The sequence below is a fragment of the Lonchura striata genome, chromosome 2, assembly GCF_046129695.1.
Source record: "Lonchura striata isolate bLonStr1 chromosome 2, bLonStr1.mat, whole genome shotgun sequence".
NCBI classification, from domain to species: domain Eukaryota; kingdom Metazoa; phylum Chordata; class Aves; order Passeriformes; family Estrildidae; genus Lonchura; species Lonchura striata.
The window spans coordinates 51291510-51318649 of record NC_134604.1 but is presented as its reverse complement, the minus strand read 5'-3'; the positions used below and the strand labels follow the sequence as shown (position 1 = coordinate 51318649).

The window sequence follows — 27140 nt, the reverse complement described above, 5'->3', positions numbered from 1 at the left end:
ATTAAAAGCTTCTTGACTTTTTTTTGTTGCTGTTGCTACAGCCTCCTTGTGGCACACCAGTAACAACGCCTTGGAAGTTAGGAAATGTGATTAAATAACAAACAGAAGATGTCAAATGATACTGTTAGGATGATTGACTTTAAAATGCAAAATAAAGGCAATTGAGTATGATTACTGGAGCTAATCCTTTTAGACTTGCCTCTGAAAAATGCACCTTCATTTACTATTGAAAACAATTGCTATTTTTATTGCTTAGTATTCATGCAGGTAGATTTAGCTGGTTGATAAGAAAAGATATTATAACATAAATACTATCTTCAAAATTTGCTCTTTACTAATATCTTGATGTTTGCAATGTATATATACTCTTAGATTCACAGGGGAAGTAATATGGCTCTCTTTAGTATTTCATGTATAAATTTACTCAGATTTGTTTTATTAAAATGTAAATAATGCGATGAGGTAAATGAAAAATCCAAGATGGGAATAAACAGCTTATTTATTGTTAATGTTCAGAGTAGCTTATTGAAATAACACCTTTCAGTAACTGCCACTGACTATTAGCTATGAAATTCTCATCATGCCTTGAATGTTACCCATTAGGTCTAGCCATTTGTATAGTTAAAAGGCTCAAGATGCTTCAAATACGCCTTTAAAAACATTATTAACTCAAGTCAAACTACACATATTCAAAAAAACTGCATTCAGCATGTCTGAGATTCAAACCAATACTGCTTCAAATTAATTATTCTTCTTTAATTGCTCTGTATAAACAGAAATGACCTGTTAATTTAAAGAAAATCTATCACCACAGAATGTATTCTCTCTTATAAACAAGCAAGATGAACTTGACCTTGTTTGAACTTGTTTTGATGTGGCCCAGATGGTAGGCTACATGCTTGAATAGCAGTCTAAAGCTGAGGAAAAACTCATATAGCAAGATCTAGATTTATAGCCTTTTGCAAATTCCTACCTTGTATTGTCCTTTCAGCATCTGTTCTGCCCCCGCTGCGGTCAGCTTCTATCTCTGGGGTCAGAGAGTCTAGAAAGATAGAAAGGTAAGACTGACACATATTTCATTTGATTCTTATAGCCCTTTTTACAACCTGTTACTCCAATGCTGAATTACAATACAATCAACCTTTGTCAGTTTTTTTAATGTTGAACAATGACTGGAGGCCAGGACAATTTTTTGTTAGACTGGGAAGATTAATGAGCAATAGATTTTTCAAGCATAAAGGGGAGGAGAAAAAAAGGAAGAAAAAAATTGACTTCTCAAGCTAATAATATAAAATTGTCCTAGTTTGAACATTCTCTCCAGTGAGTTTATTTGCACATACTATATAAAGTAACAAAGCAATAGAGGTATCATTTTAATGAAGGAAAGAAAAGAGATTTTCCTTTTTTCCCTTTCCATCATGTAATAAATTTTCAACATAACAAAATTCTTTTGGCATTTAAATTAAAGTTAATGCCATAGAGGCAAAAATTGGCTTCTTACCATTTAGGACCCTGAGACTATCTGTTGAAGCTGCCTGTTTCAGTGTTTGCTCTGCTTGCTCTCGTCGTTTAGTCTCAAATTCAAGTGCTTCCTGCAATTTCCTCTTTGCCTTCTTTTCCTTCTTTAGCCTTTTCTGAATTATTGCTGTGAAAGGAAAATAACATCAGTGCACTCCAGTCTGGATCTGAAACTTGGCTGCACAATGACCTAGTGTTTCCTGAGAAACACTATAACCGAGACGTTCATATGAACCAATGAATTACACAACAACCAGTTATATTACTTGAAATTTCTTGGAATCACCCTGGAATATTCTAAAAGCTACTGTTCTATATGACAGTGTTGAAAACTGTATGTTGTATCAAGCAATGACTGTGAATCTTCAAATCAGAAAACCTCAAAAATCAGCAATGGAATGTACTTTTTGAATCATCTGACAGAGATGATTCTGTCTCTAGAAGTGAGGGGATTTTCAGAATTAATTTCACCATTTTTATTTCTCATAGACACATAGTGATGGAGTTCTTGCCTCCCTGCAGCTTCTCTTGCATAAGATGGGGATCATTGCCTGTGTCTTGGGCAGCCCCCACCCTGCTCTGGTCCTCATTTCTTGGGGAAAGGCTCTGAGACTTCTAACTTCCCTCCAAGCTCTGCTTCCTGCAAGCCATCTGACCTCTCGGTGTCTGGTCTCTTCTCCATATTATTTCTTTTCCACAGTTCCATTGTGTCTTTTCTCTTTCTTGCTTTCTATTGGTGCCTGTGCCATCAGCCATCAAACCTTGAAGAACTCACAGCAAATCCTTTGTGGTGCTGGATCCTCCAGTCAAGTAAATATTAATATACTTTGTCAAATGTGAGGGAAAATGTTAGTAAAGAAATTAGTATTTTGAAATTAAATATAGAAAGTCCTTATGTAGAAAAAATCTTTTCCTTGAACTTCTTCAGCTTAAACTCTTTAGGAAATGGATGGCAAGTCCAGTATGGGACTTCATTACAATTTTCTTTTCTATGTTACCAGTGATTTACAACCACAAAGGTAAGACTTGCAGGATCCCTAACTAAAGGAACATATTACAAGTTATGCCCCTGGTGGAAAAGGGTAAAGTCAACCAATTTTTCTACTCCATTAAAACCAAAGTGGACCTCTGAAGCAATCATGTAAAGTTGTAAAGCACAGCATTATCTCCCCCACCACATTTCAACCATTCTTATATAGCACATTTAGGGTTTTCATGGATACACGTGTAAAAAGATTTTTGTCTTAAGATCTTTCTGCATAATCCTTTCCTGAAGATTCTGTTATTTTGACACTAACTAAAAAATTATCATTAAAGAATTTGCATCAAAAGAATTATCCTTACCAAACTAAGATACTAGGAAATGTTAGGTTTGCATGTCAAGACCTATCTAGCCCTGTATCTCACTGCAAAGTAACCTCTAGCATATGCCTAAGAATGAATGAGGGAAAATACAAAAAAATACTTTCACCAGTTCATACTCCCCAGGGACAGTAGACTGTGATGGTGGTATCATTCACAAAATGCAAATAATGAAACTTTTAAAGGGAACTGTCATTGTTATTACTCTTTAATTCATATGCTAAGAAGAACCACCGTTTAGATGATCTTGTATATTTTGTGCTGCTGTACAGAACTGTTCAGGCACAAAATTAACATAAGCACAAATCCTGTAGTCAGAATAACTACATAATTTACATCCAAGACTTTGGAATTTTGATTCTTTCTCATTTTGTACAATACCAACTACTTTACGGGCTAATTAGCTCATACTATCAAAGAACATCTAGCATCTATACAAAGGCTAAACTAAATACATTTTGAATCATTGCATGGTTTTAATGTTTTCATTATAAGTACTTTGAAAGTGATTGCAATAAATGAGAAGGAAACATATGTTGCTTTCTGAATTAAAATGTCATCATGGCTGACACATTGTAGATGTGACTACAGCAGTCAGAGCCAGAATTAGCAAACCCTTACTGTGTAGCTGCTCACAGAAGAGATATTATCCTACTTTCACCAGTTGATGAGACACATCCTACAGCCTTAGGAATCTCTAATTGGAAAATTTAAAAAGAAGGAAGGAAACAGTACAGTAAAAAAGCAGCTCTGTAGAACATACAGTAGCAGCCATGAATCCAACACTCCATAAAAAAAGGCAAAAATACTCATTTATAGCCACTAAACATAATTATATTTGACAAGATGAGCAAAAGATAGATAGATGTTGCCTAATGCTGAATGTCCCCTTCACATGAAGGGTTTGACCTGAATGTGACACAGTGGCTTGTGTTTCTATGCTGTAGCTTTTAAGTGCTTTCAGTATTTTCATACGGCATCTCTTCACTTAGCAGGGAAGATGGTACATTTCTCCCTTCTTGCTTGTGCTTCCATTAAAACATGTGAAACTTTAGGACATGACACTTCCTATCTGAAAAACTAACAGGTAGGTAAAGGCTCCTATGCTTTTTTCTGCCTTTAATTGAAGAATAAATTTTCACAATAATTACAAACTAGCCTTATTTTTTCTCTCTTACTTCAATCTGTTTATTTGAAAGAATAATCCATACTTTTCTTTCTTTTATACAGAAGTATCCACTAGCAGAGATAGTCATCCTCATTATATTTGGTTTGCTGCATACAACCATTAACCATTCAAATCCATTCCTCTTTGGTCTGACTGTTTTCCCAGTGCAAGATCATCATTAGAGGGATGCATATATAAAACCAGGTAATGCATCATCCTGAAAATAATACTGCCAATTATTTCAGTAAACTGAACACAATAAGAGACTATCCCATGTTTTTTTCTGACATACAACTTTGAGTGAAATTAATTTTGCTGCATTTTATCTTTTCAAAACATATGTGTCTAGCACACCCTTGTCAACCATGTGACCTCTGGAGTTAAAGGGAAGAGAAAGAAGTCTTCAAAGTGTAATTGACACTACCTACCTATCTATAGAACAGGCTATACAAGTTTCTTTTTTTTATTGTCCAGAAAAAGAACTTCTATTAATTAAAATGAGACGCTTAATTTATAGATGGCAAAACTAAATATCAGATGGGCTCCCCCTCAAACCTTTTCTGTTTTGCATGTGACTATACAATTCTAAAAAGGAACATATATTTTAGTAGTTGTAAGAAAGTTGTGAAGACTAACCAAATTACTTTACTCTTTTACCAAATTAATTTAAAAGTATAACTAATACAATTGTATTGAGCAGAGTGGACCAGTTGTGGACAAAGGGATGACTCACTGTGTAGGTGTAATAGTCGTTAACAGCAGTTGTCTTTCAAAATATATTTTCATAAGTTAAAGGGTAATTAATGATGTGATAGTCCTACCCTTTAATGGGTAAAGGCATGAAACAGGATTACATTGTGTACTTACTGCTAGCATGTTTGTTTAAAGCATAATGATATTGGCTGCGAATCCAGTTGTTCTTGGGATTCTCTGTTTAAGTGGTTACCAGAAAATTAAACTGGACAAGAAGAGACTTGTAACTCTAGCTCTGCAAAAATACACATCTGACTTGTCATGGTCTGAGTTAAACAGCAAGGGAGCTCCAGAGGTTAACTGTCTTTGCAAAGTAATCAGGCACTATTAAAGGGTGAGATACACAAAGACAGAGAAATGAATGCATAAAAAAAGATAGAAACATGCTCGTAATAGAAATAGTTAGTGCAAATCACTCCAAACTGTCTCACCTTCACTATCAATGTAATTATTTAAAAATCTCTAACATGTTCAGGCTTTACAGTGGGCTGATGGTAATGCTACAAATGCTACTAATGCTTCTGTTTCATCAAGAAAATCTTTCACTATTACTTCTACAAACATGTATTTTATCTACTATGCATTATAAAGAACTCATATATTACCATTATATTTATTACATACAGTTTGCCTAAATATTGCCTAAATTATAAGAACCGAAGAGAGTTCCTAAAAACTTGCAGCTTCTTAAATTTGATACAAATTGTATTAAGTAGCTATCCTTTTCCTAATGATAACAACCTACAAAGGCCTGTTCCAGCATTTAAGGTATTTATAATTGCTTTTGTATTGCTGATGTAACAATATTCAAGAAAAATGTTGAGAAAAGGGAGGGTACTTGCTCCAAGTCTTATGAAGACCCTATACAAAATTAGGCAGGTTATAAAATATCCTTTATTGAAGTCAGCTGAGACCTAAGATGATTTAAGAAAGGTAAAATTTTGATAAAATACAGGTGTTTGAAAGATGTTTATGTGTACTTAATCAAAGTACCTCTGTTCTTTTGCTCCACAGCCAACTGTTTTTCAAGTGTTTCCCTCAGTTCTCGTTCCCTGAAGAGTTCCATCTTCAGCTCTGTTTTTTCCAGTTGGACCTGTTTCTCTTGAGCTCTGGCATTGTCTATAGCAACCTTTAGTAGACCCTGTTCAGAGACAAAGTTGGATATTTGGAGAGTGTTAGAATAGCTGACATAATAACTAACTGCTGTTATTTTTCCATTATAGTGATGTGATACTTTAGAAATAAAAAAAATTCTGTCACAGGATCAAAGTAACCTATTATCAACAGTAATTTTTAACTGGAATTAACTTTTTAGCAGGTGGACAAAAATCTGTAAAAAGATGGGATTCAGCTTATCTTAGAAAATGCAAACTCACCTCTGACCGTGTATATAACTCATGTGAAAAACATTCAGGAATAGGTTTACTCCTCTTTAGAAAAACTGGCAATCTCACAGTCACATCATACACAGAATTCCATCTCTAGTTCAACCCAAGCCAATGGAAATTAGCTAAAGGAGAAAGGCTCTTTTAAAGTCTTGCCTTCTTGCTCCTCATCCTTATTAATTACTATTAATTTCAAATACTTACATATGTAATTAAGGTTCCATGGACTATAGGTATATTTGGATAGCAAGGAAAAAACAGTCACAAAGCACGAAGATATCTCTGTTTTAACAAGTCTGTTCCTCGATTTGTAGGATCATTATCTCACAGCAGAAAAACAAAACACAATCATGTCTTGATTTCTTGACCTGGGATGGTGGATACAAACTCTACCTTTCTTTCTGTTGTTAGTGTATCAGGAAATAAGAATTCAGATTATTTTAAGCTTCCTTTGAGAATTCCAACTACAAAATTCCTTCTTCTTTTGCAAGGAAATCAGATGATCCTGGCACAGCTAACAGCATATTATTAATGAGATTTACTAGATAGTTAGGACAGTAAGACAGAACATCAAAATATAAGGAGAAATGGAATTGAAATAAATGAACATCCTTTTCCCTTTCCCAAAAGCCTGGCCATCAGGCTCTTGGGTCTACACTTGAATCTCTCCTACTGAAGCTATCATAATAAAGCAGATAATTAAGCATGGATATTAATATATGAACCTCCATGGATATGAAACTAACTCTCCTATATCCTAGACAAGACTCCTGATAACTTAACCCTAGAGATACTTTGACCCAACAGAGATTTAATTACTGATATGAAGTAAAACAATGCCAACTAAAGAGACAAATCACTACTCCCCAATGGTTTTGCTATGGAAACATTCAGCTAACAGATATAAGGTTAACACTCAAGAACTGGTTTGAGTTCTACAGACACAAAATCATAATGCCCCTCTCCCAGACAAGCTTCCTCACCCCTCAGCCATACCACTTCCTAAATTGGATTCTGGGTTGCATTTTTTTTCACTTTTAAAAAAAATATCTCCCAAAGAAGAATGGAAAAATAAGCAAGTATAATGATATTTGAGAAACAGAAAAAGTATTTTCTGAGTGTTTTGTGAGTCTTCTCATTTATCCCACTAGTCTTCCCAGTGTCAATGATTGCTGTGAAATTTTTGTCCTTCAAACTTCTCTTTTAATTCTGTTTTCAGAGCCTGTTATTTTCAGTACTCCTAATCCTTCTTATTAAATCGCCTCAAATCTTGTCATGTTCAGAGCTTAATGCTCTGCAGCTTTGTTACACTTCAATCTATTGAAGCCCACAGAAGCTACAAGAACTCAACACCTTTTGAATGCAAGGCCCAGATGGTCAGCAAAATGGTATACACTAAATAAGAACTGAACCATGTTCGGAAATATGGTAGCAATGGTAACACAACAAATGTCCTCACAAATATGTTTCATGTTTTAGCAGTTTTCTTATGCTGATGTAAAATAGCTAAATCACAAAGGTCTTTTGGTTGAATGTTAAACCTGAATTACTATTAGAGAAAAACACAGAAATCTACCTATAAAGTTCTAAGTACATATGTAAAGTAAAATACAATTTGAAATATTTGTAAAGTTTTTACAATCTATTTTTTGGAAGTTAATTTGAATTATGTTCCTTTTCCATGGCCATATTCTCCTGTGTTTGGTGCATTTGAATTTGTAAAAATCTGAAGTAGGAGTTGTTTATCAATACCTGCTTCTGGCTTATGCACAAACTCTGGAGAGTTTTAATCTCCTCCTATTCCTCACTTACTGGAACATATGATTCATCCAAATCATAAATAAACCAGATCAAGAGAAATTACATTAAAAGTATTTTTGATGAAAAGTGTATTGTCTAGTAAGTTTAAAGCTGCAAACATTATTATTGTCCCAAATTCTTAAAATCTATCTTGTTTAACAATAAAATCAAGCCACTAAAGCAACTGCCATCTTTACTCAAATCAACTACATTCATGTACATGTTTCTTCTTCATCAGGAACAAACAATTAGTAACAAATGAAAGAGATCATTACATCAAGTGCCCTTTTAGATCACCCCAATTAAAACTTTAGTTTAGCTGTATTTTAATTCTAAGATACCAAATTCTAATTTTCTGCTCTGATTGCTCTTGTTGACTTATCTTTGAAAGATGTACTCTCGGTGCAAAGCCTAGAGATTATTTAGCAAGATGCCAATGTTGGCATCACTTAATGTGTTGATTGGTTGTATTATCAGTAGCAGTTTAAAATAAATTACTATTAAACTATTATTGTCCTTGGCTGAGAAAACACAATATTTTGGTGTTCTTTAAACATGAAACAATCATTATGAATAAACATGGAGAATAACACTGGAGTGTAACACTGATGTGTGTAATTTTATATTAAGACTTGCTGCAAAGTATGAAGCTTCTAAAAGAATATTACATTTTCTACTGAGTTTCTGCACCACACTTCCTCCCCCAGCCTTTCCTTTTTTTTATACTTGCTAACATAGCTAATGGTAATGCATTACCTATTGCTGTTGATTATGTCTGAAAAATATTAGCTTTTTGGAGCCAAGATTCACTGGGGACTACTTATAAGCTACACAAAATTAAGTTTCATTTTTAGAAGTTAAATCAGTGCACATCAGTAGGCATCCAGAGTGAAAAAAATCTGCACCAGAGCCAAACTGATGGATATCAAAAGTGCTGTTGCTGCCAATGACAACAGTAACACAAAAATACTGAAAACATTCAGTATCTCCTTTTATTCAGTGCAGAAGAGGCTGAGAAAAATTAAAAAAGTACAACATCTAAAAAATCATCAGTGTCCCCTGGAACAGGAATAGCAATTTCAGAGTTGCATGAAATTCTATTAATTCTCCCAGTGGATCAGTTGTAGAAGATTATACAAAATTCAGTATGTCCAGCTTGTATGTGCTATGGCTAATCCTCTAACCTGATATTGAATCAATATGCTGCCAATGACAATGGGAAATGCAGTGCAACATGGGATATTTACAAAAAGAAAATATTTCTCTTTAGGGAAGGTCAGATGTTATAGAGGCTGGATAATGATAATTGCAGTGAACATGCTCAGGTTCCAGATTTGTTTTTAATACAGTATGGCTCTATGTGAAGCCTGGCTTTAAACATGGCAGGCCATTATTCTTGGTGTCTCTCTTAATTTTTATTTCAATGTAATGTCAAAAATGGACATTTTATTCCCTGGAGATTTATAGATAATTCTGATTTGTTCACTTACTGCATTTGTTTTAGTATTTTCACTGACAAACCCTTTAGAACTTTCCCAAACAGAATGCTATGATGATATATGAGTTTCTTCCCATTCTCTGATCTGAGAGCAGCATCATATAAAGGCAGCCTCATGATCCTACAGAAATGAAACATACATCAAACCTCAACTCAGTCTTAAAACCAGTATTACTCATCACTATTTTTAAATTATGCAAATAATGTGTTGCCTACTTTGAAAGGGGTGGAGGGGAAAGTATATAGAAGCTCCTTCTCTTTCTAGCTGCCTCTGTAAGTTCGTGTTCCACCTAACAGAATTTAGTTGGCTACGCATTTGTATGTGACATTAAAATGACCTTGCTAATTAGTGTGACAGTCTATCTAGAAGATTATATCCTGTTTCCAACAATTGCCCACACTGAGTGAAAAAGGGAAACCAGAAGATCAGGGCATGCACATTAGGAAGCTTTCCTATTCAAAATTCCTGGCTTCCAGAGGGTTGCAGCTCAGGGGCTTCTTTCTGCAATATTAGCTATTCATGATGAAAACATTTTCAAATAACATTGCTTCTCTTTTAATAAGGAAAATATATACAATTTGTATGCTGTCATCATTAAAAGTACATAGTGAAAGGCTCTAGAAAAAAAATACATACATACAATTCTAGCGAACTTCACATGTTAATTTTTGAATATCTGCTATTTATAACTGACTAATAACTAAGTACCTGAGCAAGACAACACAGTTAAAATGTCTCTAGAGGTGACTCCTGAAAGGCAACTTTTTTGATATCTCAGATTGCATACTTTATCACAGATAAAGGCATATTGCACAAGTATAAATGATATTTTCAATTAATACTTTCTATGAAAAAAAATCTTTTGACTTGTAGCAGAAGATAGAAAAAATAACATTAATTAAAACTGGGATTTTTTTACTTTATCCACTGTCTGCAGTGTTTTTCCCTTAGTATTTAGTGATAGACAGTAACAGTGCAGGAGGCTCACAGCAATAAAGCTAGTAGTTTTCTTTGTTTTCAGAGGGGACTTTAGTTTGCAACCATGCACTCCTTTTATTAATATCAGTGGGAAACTTGTAAACCAATTTAGATATCTCTTTAAAAATATTTAGCAATAAAAATGTGTCAATTCAATACAGTTTTGATAGAAAAATACAGCTATCATAGTGCAACTATATCATCCCTTAGATATTAATGGAAATTCAGTTCAGGGACAGTAGAGATTCAGACTCTAAAACCTTGAAAAAATGTTACTACTACCCAAGAATATTGTAGCATCATGAAAGGCTGTAGCTGTAACATACTTTGGCATAATCAGGCCATGACTCAAAAAGGTAAACTTATGTGAGGGGTATGGAGACATCTTTAGCTTTCTCACTAGCACATACACAGCATTTTGCTGTGACTCACTTTCCCCCACCTTTCATCCTCCCTGCAACTGTGCTTAGACTTCCAGCATTGAATCCAGAAGAAATCTACAAATATACTTTGTGAAAAAACATATCAATTGATTTAAGTTCTCCTGGGAAATTTATTTTCTCTTCCTTTTAGATGTGCAGATATAAATCCAAATAAGAAAATATATTCCCAATCTAATTCCTTTTTTTAATGTGTGTATTTGCTTAATTATATTTTTTTAGAGTTTATTATTTGTATTTCAGCAGTCTCCAGCAAGAACAACACTGGTTATTTCAGGTATTGTATACTGTTATTATCTCCTCTGTAAATGTACAAATAATTAAACGTTATATTTTGTTTAAAGAAGCATTTATGGAGAAGTAAAAAAAACACCCCATATATATGGTATACAGAATAATATGGTGACAGCAAAAGTAAATAGGCTAGTTTAATATTTGCCTAAAATTTTGAATTCATGATCAGGGGCTATCCATTTAACTTTAGTATGGATGGAAGAAAAGAGAATCACTTTTGCTTAGAGGTCACATCTAAAAAATTACTCAGACTACTAAAACAGAGTTACAGTTAGGCAACAAGTTCAGCTGAGCTCACCAGCATCTGCAGGACCTCAAGCACTTTTGTTTTCAAACAACAAAATGTTTAGAAATTTTATTTGCATACCCAAAAAAACACTGTTTCAATGACACAACTTAGGATCCTTTTTACCCTGACAAAGGTCAAAATTAGACCTCCTAGTGCCCATAGGGCACTCTAATCCTGTTCTAAGTCTGTATTATTCTATCCTCCAGATCATGCAGAGACATCCACTGTCAAGTCCATTCACACTGGTGTAGCCAGAAGCTCCTTGCCTGTATATTCCTGTGATGATCACATCCCTAAAATGTAGGCTACCTCCAGAAAAATGTGTGGTATGTTGTGGGTGCTCCCCAGAGCCATGACCTAACAAAAAATGTAGACTTGCATTTCACAAGCAAAGCAGACATATATCCTTTCAGTGAAAGGACACATGCCTATTTTCAGCATGAGTGACCCTGATGAAAAAAGAGCAGTGTCTACCAAATCCACTCATGAAGCCCTTGGCAATCTATTTGAGGAAGTTAGATCTGCTCCATTGCTGCAACAAGAGAACAGTGAGGGATCACACTGCTCCACCTCCCCACGGAAACCAGATCTCGACTGACAGGGATGCAAAAGGCATCAGGTCCAAAGGACAGCAAGGAGCCATTTACTCAGTGAAAAAATCCTTCTTATTCTGGTAATAAATACATCATAGGTAGGGTTTATGCATTTCCTAGCAAAGTCACAAAAAACAGTGTAATCAGGGACTATGGTACAAAATTGTCTCTTTCCACAGGTGCCATCAACAAATTTGAATTTGTAATCAAATATCTAAAACTGTTCTGGAAGTGTCAGCATCACAGTATCTAACTCATTTGTGAGCATGGGTAACTCCCTCTCATTGCAATAGCAATGAAATGGCAATATGGAAACCATTTTAAATGGCATTGATTAATGAAATTGCCACTATTATCCATATGATATTGTAATATACTCTACCGCTATTTAAGTCAACTTTTTCTACACAGATTGGAAAATCAACTAATTTTATTTATTTTTTATTTTATGAAGCAGATTTCTAATGGTATCCTGATAAAAAACCTGGAGCAAGGGAGAGGGAGGGAAATGTCTTTCATATACTGTCATGAAAGGATTCCTAGAAATCTGTCAAAGCCATTTATTGTGATGTGGGAACATACCGAAAAATCCAAAAGAAATTATGTCCCACCACTTTACACTAATAGGTGATTTTTCATTATATGGAATCTCAAGGTAAAGAGCAGGATGTTTAAAAGCACTACAAGAGAAGGCATAAAAAAGTTTCTGGTTTGTTTATCATGTTGCCTTTTATTTTATCTTTTCATTCAGGTAAGATTAGAGTATTAAAAAAAAAAAAAGTAATGACTGAATTTCACATTCACATTTTCTGTAAAACAAAACTGAAAACATTCTTGGCAAATTAATCCTAGTCATTTTTCCTGAAATAGTGCAGCACCCTCATATTTAATCGAGATTAGGTAACCTGTTGATACTGAATGCTTTGCTCATTAGGTTGCTGTCTAGAGACATTAAGTGCAAACATTTGTCAAAAAAATTACTAAGAACTTTCCTGTACACGTATGCACAGCTAAAAATTTACTAACTGTATTTCTGCTTTTAAAAAAAGTACAATCTTTACAGATTGCAGCAGATATGTTCCAAGAATTCTGCTATCAAATTATCTTGGTCTGTGGTTTAAATATTCAAGATGCTAAGTCTTAGAATTACAAAAAGTAATCATAAATATGCTTTCTCAGACCAGTCAAATATAGTAATATTTACTTCTTAAATAGCAATATTTTTCCATTATTACACCTCAAAACACAACTAATGAATGGCTCATATACTTTTCATAAAACAATTCTAAAGTGTCATAAACTTTAATGAGATTGCTTCAGACAGTAAAGTGAGCAGGATTTGGCCCTGTTCCATCATATCCTTTGCTGGATAGAATAAAATTGATTTTATGTGTTTGCAGGAATGAGCAGGAAATATATGGTGACATACTGGAAGTTGGTAGCTGCCCAGACAAGGTTTCTCTGGAATATGTAATATGGCTGTATTATTTCTGGCACTATCATTTTGTTTCTGCATGCAATATACAACCATATTGTTGCAAAATTTGAAAATGGGGAACACGAGATAACTGAATTTGTGGACAAAAAATATTTCTTAATTCTAATATGAAACACTAACAATTTGGCTTCAAGCTATACATAGTGTATACTATAAATAATATTTGAACATGGTTTTACTGTACACACAACAGACAGTGTGACTACCAAATAGGAAATTTGTATAAAACTCGGTAATACCCTTTGAAGTCTATTCTTTGAAGACAGTACTTTAACTGAAATGAGCTTATTTATAAAAGAAGTGCTTTTTGTAAATGCTTTTATGGGAGACACATTTCAAATAGCTCTAAATATCATTTCTACCGTGACACTCTAGCAATTTGAAATAACTATTTATTGAAGAACTCTTTCTCTGTTTAGTAAATGAGATAAAGTTAAACAGTAAGATACATTTCATTAGCCTGTAATAAAAAGAACATTGAAGACAAATGTTGTTAAACACACCAATGTAATTTACATTGAAATTTCTGCTGTAGTTTAATATACAATCTGTATTTTTATGTACTGTATCTGACAGTTTCTAAATTCATTTGTTTGCTGTGGTTCCTTTAAAACCTAAATTACAGGAAAGTTTTAGTAAATTAGTTGATCCAAATAATCTTATGAACTGATTAAGCTAGAATGGTTTTATTAATTTAGACAAAACTGGCTCCTCTCCATCCCTTTAAGCCAATCTACAAAAAGGCCTACCTGGATGTTAGTCAGAAGGGTCTCTATGGAGGACAATCCATCAGGGAATAGAAAAGGAGATGGAAAACCCGGAGGTAGTGGTTGCCCATGCCCAGTTAGAGAAAGTTTGTCAAGGCTGTCTCTTGCGGTTGGTGTGGAGAGCGGGGTCTCATCTGTATGTGATTGAAACAAAAATATAGAACAAGTTACGCTTGTCTGTTTTTATTAGACCTCAGTAATGGCTTCCCTAGTGGTTTCCAGAACATTTATTGCAAATTGGTTCCTGCTATCAGGAGAAAATGCTTTCTGCTGAATTTTCTTTAATGAAAAAGCTGTGGAGATACAACAAGATAACATTAATGAGTAACTTTATAAGCCTTTTAAATGCAGTCTCTAATGAGACTGAGTTTACAGTGCCATAGAATCTTTTTAAAACAAATATTATCTCACATATACTTGTGATAATATATTCAGGCTGACTTTATGGGCACCTTCCCAATTATCTCATTTTAGTTTGTGTTCTATTTGGAGTGACAATAGAATATTTTCTAGCATGACATATATTTTGTATATGAGAAGTATTTGAATACGAAGCTTCCCATACAATTAACCCTTCCTGCTCTTAATGGTTTCACTTGCAGCTCAGATTTTGCAACACCAACAAAAGCCCCACAATACATTTTTCATTAAGAAAATACACCTGATTGCCACAATTAAAACATGTTCTGAACATTGCATGAAATTAACAGCACAGTAACAACCACTGGCCTATTTTTTTTAAAGCACAGACATCTTCTAACAACTAGTGCTGAACTCCTTAGTGCAATCTTTGTAAAAATCAGATCTGATCACTTCTGACATCAAAATGGGAAAAAACTTGCACAGTTTGAAGACTTCTAAGATTAAAGTTTCACAGATAATCTGTGCACAGATTAAGAAATTGAAAATTCCCCCACAACTAAGAGAAACTTCAATAACCTCATTTGTGGGGTTTTTTTTGGTGTTGTTTTTTTTTTTTTTGTTTTGTTTTTTTTTTTTTTTTTTTTTTTTCCTTTCTGGAGCATTTTTAGGCTACTGTTCATATGATATAGAAATTTAGGTCAATTTCTTTGCACCAGATATTAATCTGAATTCTTCAAAAGGAAAATTATCTATACACACACATATATAAATAGATACATATATCTATACATACTCTTCTTACCAAGGGCTCAGTCATTAACTGACACATATTGCTGTAACTCAGTACAATGAAAGGACATCAGAATGTATCCCAGGTGTCATGCAGACTCTGCACAGCTGTATGACTGCAAAGGAGTTTGTCATACTCACTTTTTTCCATTTTGGCTTTGACCATTTTAAGTGACATATCTTTTGGGGTAGTCAAATTTCTTTTTATTTATAAATTTATTTAATTATAATTTCAGTAATGGTTGCACTTCTCTATTTATTTTATCAGGTACATTAAAATTCGATCTGAAAGTTGATCTAAGTTGCCTAGTTGATCCTAGTTGCATTCTCCCTTGGGCTGAGTGCAGTCCACTTTAAGGTACTCATCCATCTGAACTCTCACAGGCATCTACTGCAGGAAGAGGTAAACTTTTTTCCTCTACTGAAAATATGGTTTGTCCAAATGAATTTCACCCAAAATTAAGAAACCAAAAAACTAAAAAAAAACCCAAACAACAAAAAAAGAAAAGAAAAACCTCTTCCATGTTACATCCTTACTTTTTTTGGGTAGAGATTTCTTTGTATCAGTGGTTGCAGTGAAGGTATTGCTCTTGCATGATATAGCAGGAAAGAGTCGAATCACTAGTATGCATGGTGAAGTTGATTCATATAAATGAGAAAGGAAACTGAAAAGACATCATTTTCCTCTAGGTTTGCCAGGAAAATGGATCAATGACCTCCTACCTTCTAAGACGACTTGGAATCTTACTGATATTTTAGGTCTCAAACTGTCAAAATACTTTAAGATATACTAGATAAAACTGACCCACTTAAAAATTCTGTAAGCCTTAATTAACTCAAAAACTGCTCTTCCATGCAATTGCTGAGATACAGAATGCTCCTAACACAGATATTGTAATAGAATTTAAGGAAGGGATCAATTTTTTTACTGTATTACTACTTTACAATTTATTTAATGCTATGCTTGCTGTACTCTGTGAATGCTCAACACAAGAAGTTTATGAATATTTTTTAACAATGTGTGGCATGGTTTTGAGATAGGCAAAGAAACTCAAAAAAGACTAAAATTATATGAATTCAAAATAACATCAAACCCACTATGTTATAAAATATAACAGAAACAAATTTACACTGAAAGGTAGAACTAGAGAGATGAACTTACTCTGAACTTACTTTAATGAAATATCAACTCAGAAAAAAAGTCAGACTAATGTGACTTTGTTTTCTTGATGTCCCATGTGAAATAAACTTTGAGTGTGAGTATGTTTGAAACAGAGCAAATGTACATATTATACACAGGAAGTGTGGATATTTGTGGATGTGAGATAAGCAATGATTGAGGGAATCTCAAAAAAATGCATTTTTAAGAAAAACCACACTGTAAACACAGCCAATTAAAACATAGCCACATATCTTAGTAGCAAAATAATATGACCTCTTGTCTTTAAAAAAATTAAAAGTACTTAATTCCTGTACAAGTCCTCTTTTCTCTAAAGGATGAGATATCTTTTCTTTCCAAATAATCATTAGCCTAGCATCTTTTAAACTGCTGCAATATTCCTCTTACTACTACTAGCAGACCAATGCTGCAAAATTATGAGCCCTTGCTGGGAAACAGAGATTTGGTATTTTCAGTCTAAACACATCAAAGGAAGTGTTAGAAGAGAAGTCAGGGCAAAAGGGGAAATAGGGTCAATCTAAAACTTCACTGTCAGAGTGAGGAGCACAACAATGAAAAGAAAGAGGAGGAGAAAAAAAGAAAGAACATGGCAGAACAAAGAAGTGTCCAGGACTGCCTTGGTTTGTGCTGGGAACAGAGATGTTATAAATTAACAAATAAACAAGGATAGGACAAGCTGTTAGCCAAGCCTCTACAGTATCCAGGCAGAGATGAATATGTGTCTTGACATATGAACTAAATCACCATAATAGGCAAGTCTGAATGCGACACATAGCTTTAAAATATTTGTAAATGCTACAACCACTCCATCCATTGTTCCTCAATTTCCAAAATTCACCTGGTTTTGTTCAAACCAGATTTTATCTGTAAACAGCAGCTGGTTTGGGCCAAATGCAACAAACATATTTCACTGTATTTGGTTTGTTGCCATTCTATTTTATTCTTTCACCAGATAATGTGGAAACAGACATCCTAGAAGCTGTGACAGCTATTTAAACAATAATAGATGAATAGAGGTAGCCATTCTCTTGTCTTTGTTCTTAAAAGCAAGTAGGGTAAGTTCAGACCAGTCACCAATCAAACTGGAAAATATTGATATTGCCAGGATTTGAAAGCAAGCAATAATAGCTGGCTGAAAAAAAAATACTATACAGATTACTACCATTCTGTAATAATGTCTTGCTTTTTCTGCAATGCATTTTGAGGCTTTTCTGTTCTCTGCAAAATATTGCACATGTATTGTTCCTAACACAGGCTCACGCTTACCATTTGAATGATGAAAGAGGATTCTGCTTCTACTTTTTATTACCATAAATCTGGTGCATACAATTTTTCTACATTGTAGAAACAATCTATTCCATTTGGCTAAGTATTATTTTGGTTTATGTTGTCAAAAACTCTTTAGTACAAAGCTTTATATTTCACCTTCCTCGCTGTTAAAGGTTTCAAGTGTGAGAAACTTTTCTGTTTTAACTGATCAGTAATTCTTGATTTATATTAACAGAAAAGGACATGGGGTTCTCATATTCTCAATCTAAATATTTAATAGTTTCAGGCAGAGAAAGAATAAAGGAAAGAAAGGAAAGGAAAAAAGAAAGGAAGAAAGGAAAGGAAAAAAGAAAGGAAGAAAGGAAGAAAAGGAAGGAAGAAAGGAAGAAAAGAAAGGAAGAAAAGAAAGGAAGAAAAGAAAGAAAGGAAGAAAGAAAGGAAGAAAGAAAGGAAGAAAGAAAGAAAGGAAGAAAGAAAGAAAGAAAGGAAGAAAGAAAGAAAGGAAGAAAGGAAGAAAGGAAGAAAGAAAGAAAGAAAGAAAGAAAGAAAGAAAGAAAGAAAGAAAGAAAGAGAGAAAGAGAGAAAGAGAGAAAGAGAGAAAGGAAGGAAGAAAGAGAGAAAGAGAGAAAGAAAGAGAGAAAGAGAGAAAGAAAGAAAGAAAGAAAGAAAGAAAGAAAGAAAGAAAGAAAGAAAGAAAGTAACAAACAAATAAATAAAATCCTCCTGACCAGCTCCCATACAATTTGGTTGCTTTATAGATTTGGTCATTCAAGATTAACCCCGCATGTAGCAGGGGGCAATGCAAGATGACTGTGAAGGATGTTATCAACTATAAAAGGAATATATTTAAATTCTTATAAAATTCTTATAAATATATTAGAAGAGTTAGATGTATATATATTTGATAATAGTTACATATATATATTAACTCCTTTTATTTTTTTTAATCTACAAATTATTTACTTCTTTTTATAAAACAAACAGTTCTCCAGAACACCAAATTACTCTGAAATTAAAACATTTGCACTGTGGCAGCTGGAAATTAAATATTCAAGTAGACTGACTGACTGGTTAATGTTTCTGTAATACTTCAAAGAGGCTGATGCTCTCACAGTTAATACCATTGCAAATGCTGTCCACTGAGTTCTGCTTTTTGGATTGGTATTTTTGCCTAAGGACTTTGGGAGTAGGAGCTTTCTAATAATGAAATATGACTAAAAATTCAAAACCTACATGGAAAGTATCACAGCTATAAAGTTTCTTGAATGTTACACAAAATGGCTTTGCACAAAATGGCTTTGCACCTGATGCAGTCACATATATTTCTGCAGGTAGGTCTTACAGAACTCACTCATCTATGTATCAAGTCTACCATTGTGGACCATTTTCCCAGGTGGCATGGCTTCCAAATACGCACACCTTCACTTGATGTAAAGAACTACACAAGAATAAAAGGATATAAGAAATTAGTTTTATGTGTTCACTTTGGAGATAGGTTCAGATGCAGGACTTTCCTGCCAAGAGTAAGACTCATATTTCCTGAAAATTCTTGGAGATTTTAACAACTGAAAACTTAATGTACTAACTGGATGCTCTTCCTTTGTGGAAAAAAAAATTCAATTAATTTCCAGTATTTCTTCAATCCTTTTAAAGAACATGCAGATCTACAGATGATCTCTACAGATCACTCTTCACTATTTCACAGGCTCATTGATCATATTGCAGTTGGATTTGCTTCCAGCATGGCAAATTAGAGCCAGATGGAGAATCACTTCTCGAACAAAGCTTTTGGGATCACTCTATCTCTAAAGTTCAGTGGTACCCCTTCTATGCCAATGCCTCTTAAGACAATTTACCTATAAGCATAGAGCGGGGGAAAAAGGTACGTATTGTTGGCTGGAAGAACCCTTCATGGAAGGGTTGAAACAGAGAGGACTTGGCAAAAGACAGGGAGTAATAAAGAAGTGAGGAAATAGAAAGTTGGGAATATAGGGAAGGACACTCATGGTGGCCAAACACTTTGGGAAGGAATAATAGAACAGGGATTATGAGGTGAAGGAGGGGAAGAGAAAGACTGCCCAGGAGCAAGAAATTTATACTGACTCAACAAGAAATAAACAAAACAGCTAAACTGCTGTTTTTTACATACAACAGATTTTGCACAAATAATTCTTACAGTATTTCAAGAATTTTAGTTGAATGTAAGTGACATTTACAGCTGTCAAAGCAAATATATAAAACACATTTTCTAAAGATCATATATTTTAATTTGTTAAGGAATTATGGGTATAGCATCACTAAAAATGAACAGAAAGAGCTACCAATATATATTCAAAAAGCAAAAATGTAATTAGTGGTTATGTTCCAGCTGTGAGGATTTCTTCAGGCTTTTTGGACTAGATCAAGTTGAGTTTATTCTTCATTTTACATGTCCCTAGGAGGGCCTCAGAGTCAATCAGCACAACTTATCTAATTTTCTCTTTCAATAAAAGGATTATTTTAATAACCTTTATCTTATTTTGCAGCCTATTACTGATTAGGGCTGGGTCAAGCAGTATTGGCTTATTTATTTATTCTAAGGATTTCACAATATTCTAGAATAAATTATCATTCCTATTTTTAAACAAGCATATTTTACCATGCAGTGGAATGTTAAAATGCCAGTGGTATTTCTATTCTGTGTACTTTGGCATCATAACATATAACATGCAAAAAAAAATTACATGGTTTCTCTGCCCCCATAATAAAAAGTATCCTGTTTACTCACAGAATTTTTCACACAATTTTTTAAAGTGCCTTGAATGATTAGGAAAAAACAGGGAATGGGATAGTCAGGGATGATTCTGTATATACCATAAAACACATCTTCAACACCTGACAGTAACAATCATTAACTCTGAATAAATTAAGAACTTAACCCTAAATTCCTAAAGATGAAATTATTGTTAAAAGATTAAATGGTTGTTAAAAAGTTATTCTAAATATTTTTATTACATTTTAACAATTTATTAGTATAAAAAGAAGGCACTTTATAATTTTATGACCTGTAGTTTTTAATTGTAAGAACTATGCCCATTATTTCTTTTTTAGAGATCCTGATATGCTACTGGCAATAATCGGATGCAGAGTAAGGCCATCTGTGCTTTGGATGCTGAAAAAAATATAAATGTATTTTACCACTTCATGTCAAACATCCCAATTAGTACTTTGCTATCTCCCCTCCATCAGCTAGGCAACACTGAGTGCTAAAAAGAATGTTTCCTGGCTTTGTAGCAATTCTACGAGAACTGCTTACATGCATATGTTTGCAGAGGATTCTGCAAATGTGTTTCCCCATAAGTTCTCAAGAGTCCTTCTCAGCTTCTTCCAAAGTGGCATTGAGGGGTGTCCATGATCATCTATGCAGTGAAGTGATATTTGGTTAGGAAATCAAACCCCAACATTCACAAAACCAGCTATTTAATCTCCTTATTGCCTTGGCTCAGAAGCTGTCTCCCTGATCATATATCCAGCTTTCCTAATATATTCTGAATCAAATGATCAAGCCAAGTATTTTCAGGATAAACTAAATTCCTGATTAAACTTCAAATTAGGGACTGGACTTTAGGTCTGCATAATGAATGTATTGTAGACTAAACCTCACATTTTCAAAATTATGGACATAAATATGCACATCTCAACAGATAAAAGCAATACACAAGGCAATGCATCCACAGTATGCATACTTTTTTTTTGCTGCCCATTCCTCTCTATAACTGCCTCCATATGGCTACAGCAAAATGCAGAAGAAAAACATTATAGACTATATAACAATTGCATTTTGCTAGATTTTACTGGATCATTTCAAGGACCACATGATTTGTATTAATAATCCTCTGGACATATTTCATGAAAGTTGAAAAGCATCTATTATTTGGGGATTTAAGGTGATTTAAAAATAAGAAATATCAACAATATTACCATTTTTTTCATTGTCATCTAAAATAACAGCACTCCTCTTTTGTAAGCGTAACAGTAGTAAGAAGGGAGTTTTTGATAAGAGCACAGCTGGTAACTTGTAATTCTCTGAAGATGAAGGGTTTATGTTAATACCTCGAACTGCATTGTATTCACACTATTTTCCTTGGTCTATGTTCAGTTAATAATTTTAATATTCATTCTCTTCAGGAAAGAACCAAAAAGCCAGTGTTTTCAAGCAGTCCATATCTAGCCATGTTGCAATTATGGGGGCCTGAGTATTAATGCTCCTGCTACCGTGTCACATGGCACATGTTCTTGGTAATCTGCTGACAGCATGAATCAGATGCCCAAAAAAAAATGAATATATGGTAATGTGTCTGAGCAACACTCAGCAGCTGTCATTCATTCAGCAACTCATAACCTGTCCCATACCCTCATCCCCAGAGTGCTGGCAAGCAGATGAGGTTGACCAAGAATGTTTGGTATCTGGTCTAAAGTGGCAGCACAGAAGTCAGCAGTACTGCATTTCACAAATAAATATGTCAGAGAAGTTCAACAGAGAAAGCAAAAGAAGTATCAAACACTTCTCATTTATGGCAGCTTACACTGCTCATCTGTTCCAGCAGAAAAATGTTTATCTGGTCAGAACATGTAAAACTGGATCTATTGATTAATGTAACTGCTTTGTTAAACTGAATATTCATATAGAATACTGTCTTTTTTTAATGAAAATGAGAAAATATCATATTTTAGATAAATACATAAAATGTCCAGGGACACTGCTTTTTGCAGATACACAGTATTTAAAAACATATATATTCATATTCTCTTCATTTCCCTGCAAGATCCCATTAATTGCCCATGATTTTAATAACCTCTTCAACAAAAGATTAGCAATTACCTCTAATACTTGGACTTATAACATACAGACTAGTGAATAGGATGACCAGCCTAAACAAGACAGAAACATATTAAGGGAAGCTGTTCCTGAGCTTTTGCCTTGCCAAAATTCCTGCTCTGGATATATTAGTGTCAAAGATGCCAGTAAAATAAAATAATCAGGAACCAAATCAGATGGACACAGCTGTGTGGGGCTACTGAGCAAAAGGTTCAGGAATTTGCGAACCTATTCTGAACATACATTGAAAAGCTTTAAATGCTTTGGAAATGCAGGGGAAGGAGCCATGCTTTGAAAACGAAGTACCAAAGGGACTGTGCCGGTCCAGCCCTGCAGTCAGACTTCTGAGAGGTCAAGGGATCAGGTGTTCCATCATCAGTGGTTCAGTAGAGTGTCCAATCTTTGCTTGAGCACACAAATAGCAACACACACGTTTTACAGAAATACCTGATCTAGTAACTCCTGGTCTTAACTCTCTTCCCACCTAATATATCAACTGTTATTAAAAACAAAAGGATGTGAAGCATCCTGTTTTGACAAACTCTCACCAGGAAGAGTACAAAAGGAGTGAGCTGTTTTAATACCATAAAGCAGTATAACACAGAGGCTTCCTTATTTTTGTGGCTGAAACACCAAAATTTGCATAAGGGAGTATATTTAACTTACTTTTTCCAAATTATTACACAATATTTTTTGTAGCAGATATAATAAACACCCTTAATGCTTCTATCTATGGAATAGTTCCAGTAGTCAGATGCAAATGTTGTAGACAATAATCGATGTACACAGTTTGGATTATATGGTTATGATATCCTAATAGAAATTTGGCTGTCTGCCTATGGGAGTTCAATATGAGCTTCATAGTTTATAGCATCAGAAACAGTCCTTTACAATATTATAGCCACATTTCTCAAACCATTGCCTATACATTATATCCTAATATCTGGTTTTCACAGAAATACATAATAATAAACAAACAAAACCCCTAAACCCCAGAGTGCTCAGCAACAAAATTCAGAATGAAAAGGCAAGCATTTTTACATCTGATATGATTTCTCTTGCAATTCATTCATCAAACATCTGCAACAAGCTGCCAGAACATGTCCATTAGTGAGATTTCTATGGCATTCACTAGCTCGATGCTCACTGATAGAATAATATAGAAGTTTTACCTCTAATGTTTTCTGCTCCATTTCAGGCATCCAATTTAAAGTAAGATTTGGCCTGCATGTTTTTTCATGTCTTAGAATATGTAATTTATGCTAATATATCAGAATACATATTAGAGAAAACAAAAAAAAAATCTTTTATGTATTTATGCATTATGAGTCACATTCAGCACTGATTTAAGAAGATAAAAAATAGTTTGGAGTCATCATGTAACATGGATCAGCTTGGTTTACATTAAATACAGAAAATTAAAGAATCCTATACAGCAAGCATGCCATGCACTTGCCAGTAAATTAAAATCTTTTTTTGGATCCAGTTAAAGACCTTCATGCAAATTAAATATTTTGCTTAGTCTTTTACCTGTATCATACCATAATATCAAGGAAATATACCTTGCATAATCTCCACTATAGGGCCAGCTCTTCTTACTAATTTTGTTTCATACCAAAACTTCTGTAACTGCTTCAATGTTTATGCCAATAATGTAATTGAAAAATTCTTTATTTTAATTCTGAAGCAATTATAAATGTTATGTAACAGAAAGAAAACACAAATCCCAAGAGTGGTTCAAAGGTTCTCTAAGACTTTACAAAAATGTATGTATGTGATAACTGCAAATAAACAAAACAGAAATCAAAAGATCTTTAGCATTATTGTACTGTGAAAACAGTTACTGCCTACACAAACTGAAACAGACTGTACAAGCTTTATTATCTCAACCTGATTATATCATTATATATTTAAGCATAATACTTTTATTCTGTATCCCAATAACAGGTTGGCTTTTAGCCTGTCTAGTAAAAAAAAGCAGGAGTCTCATCAGGAAATGACCACCCTGAATGCTTTTGTGAACACCTGTACCCAAAAGATTGAGACAGCAACTTCAGTGATTTTTTTTTTGTTCAGATTTTGAAAAGGAAGTCAGTGCCACTGATGAAAGCTGGTTGTATACCAGATTCTAGTACAATTATAAAATATTTAGCACAATGAGTTCAAAAGGTAAAATCCAAATCCTTTATTTTCATGACCACTGTCTTTGTCTTCTCTTTGCCCTAGCTAGTCCACAACTCAGCTGATTCTACTGCTGGCTGTACTTTTCTTTTACAACTCAAACACTTTCCTCAGTAGCACTGATTGATTTTAAAGTGTCTTTGTTTCAGTAGTTTCTTCCCCTTTCAAGATATGAAGAAATTAGTTTGCTTGTTGAAATTACAGGACCAGACAAGAAAAAAATAAAATTGAGAAAAGGAAAAGATTGTGACAGAAATCTGAGGGGACAAGTCAGCCTAGATTACCTCTCTGTTTACAGAACAAAACAGATCTTGACTTCTTTTCTCCTTATTCATTCTCACATATAAGACTCATTTTCTCATATAAAACAGTGAAAACCAGATCTGAACTATTATCAAAACAAGTAATAAAAAATAAAAAAAAATCTAAAAATACATCTTTACTTCATGCTCTTTTTTACTGTATTTTGACAAAATCATAGCTGAAGTGGTCCTGATCTGACTTTTGCTTTTTTTTCCAAAAAAACCCAACCCAACCAAACCAACCAACCAATCAACCAACTAAAACTAAAGAAAATACAGATATGTTTGCATGGGAACATGTAGCAAATTTCATCATTAGGTCCAGTGGTTTGAAAGATGATAATTTTTCTATCCTACTTTACTATGTCTTTTGTCTATTAAAGAAGACACCACTATGTAACATCACACTCTTCATAGAGGGACTAAAGTTGAATCAATGATCTTATCCTACGCTTAATTTCAATTCCTCAAAAGATGAAGAGTACGGAAGACATTTCTAAGTCCAGGACTTGCCTCACAACTTTTGCACAGTGTGCTAAATTTGTTTTTCAGGTTAAGAGCAGGAGGGAAAAGAAACCCAAGGGAATATATTCAGAGAAACTGCTTTAACCTTATCACCATTTTTGTATGTTCTGTCTTTGTACAGCATTAAGAGTGGCATTGTACAGTCCCATTGCACAACAGATGTTAAATGCAAAGTAAAAAAGTCAGTTGTAAATGATTGATTGTCCTCTTTACTATTTCAAAATAAGCCCTGATTATTTATATAGTTTTGGTCACTGCTTGAAAGCATTATATAAACCTAAACAATTGATCTATTTTTCAATGGCTTTTGTGTGTAATGTATTATGTATGTTTTTACATTCTTCTGTGTAAAAGGCCCTGGTGTACAAGGAATGTTTAGAGTTTTGAGTGCTCCACCCAGTCCATATGGTAGGTTTGCTCTGTGTGTGAAACCTACCTTTTTCCACCAGGTCCATATGGCAGGCTTAAGCTAGCCAGGGCCTTCTATCCTCCACAGGGGCCATATGGCAAAGAGAGCTCTGTGAATACTCATTGACCTCCTATTAATATTTTACATTTCTCTAGCATATGCAGACATATATGAACTGATCAGATTGAGCAGAAAAGAGTTGGCTCCTGAAACTTCTTTAGTCACATAATCAATACACCTATGACAATAGGGTAATATATGTGGAATCTGGCTTTTTCAGTTTTATTAAAAACCTGAAAAGTCGAATAAAAAATTTATCAAATTATTTGATAAACTCATCTAATATTTTAAAATATTTTGACAATATGTTAACATATGTTAACTTATATGTTAAAATATGTTAACAAACTGGCACACATTAATATTGATATTTCACTACTAGTTTTTAATATTACTTTACTAGAATGGAACAAACTCCCTTGAACCCACCCACTAACAAAGGATGCATGCTTTAGATAGTGAAAGTATTTATTTAAAGATTCAGCTCTGTGCTGCCCTAGTAATAGTATGTTTTGAAAAGGCTACTGCTCTCTTACTGCATAGAAATAAAGTGGTAATAAACCAGAGAAAGAATAACTCTATTGACAGTAAACCGCATGTTGAGAGATAATCCACAATTCACATGTAAATAAGTTACTATTTTTTGCAGGTACAATACCTCTACCCTTAGTGCTGGAGTAAAAGGAAGAGAGTATGGTCTGAGAGCCATTGTATCTTCCTTCTACGTTTCCTGAAAATGTACAGGCAGTAGAAGGAAAATGTAGAATAAGATGTCAGAACACAAGTAAAACAATTGCATGACAAGGAGCATGTATTTAGAATCAAATGAAAAAAAAAGGGCAACTTTCAATCATAATCTG

The 27140-nt window shown here is 34.0% G+C and overlaps 1 protein-coding gene across 5 annotated transcripts in view; it reads right to left on the bottom strand.

Annotated features, from left to right (window-relative positions):
- The window catches only part of DACH1 (dachshund family transcription factor 1), a 353160-nt gene that overhangs the window by 34929 nt on the left and 291091 nt on the right, over positions 1-27140 (bottom strand). For all 5 annotated transcript variants that reach the window (XM_031504835.2, XM_021548063.3, XM_021548061.3 and 2 more), the window contains 4 exons: positions 14327-14478; positions 5795-5942; positions 1502-1645; positions 974-1042 (listed from right to left, as the gene is read on the bottom strand). In XM_031504835.2, the coding sequence (XP_031360695.2) occupies positions 974-1042; positions 1502-1645; positions 5795-5942; positions 14327-14478 (513 nt within the window). The remainder of the gene's footprint in view (positions 1-973; positions 1043-1501; positions 1646-5794; positions 5943-14326; positions 14479-27140) is intronic.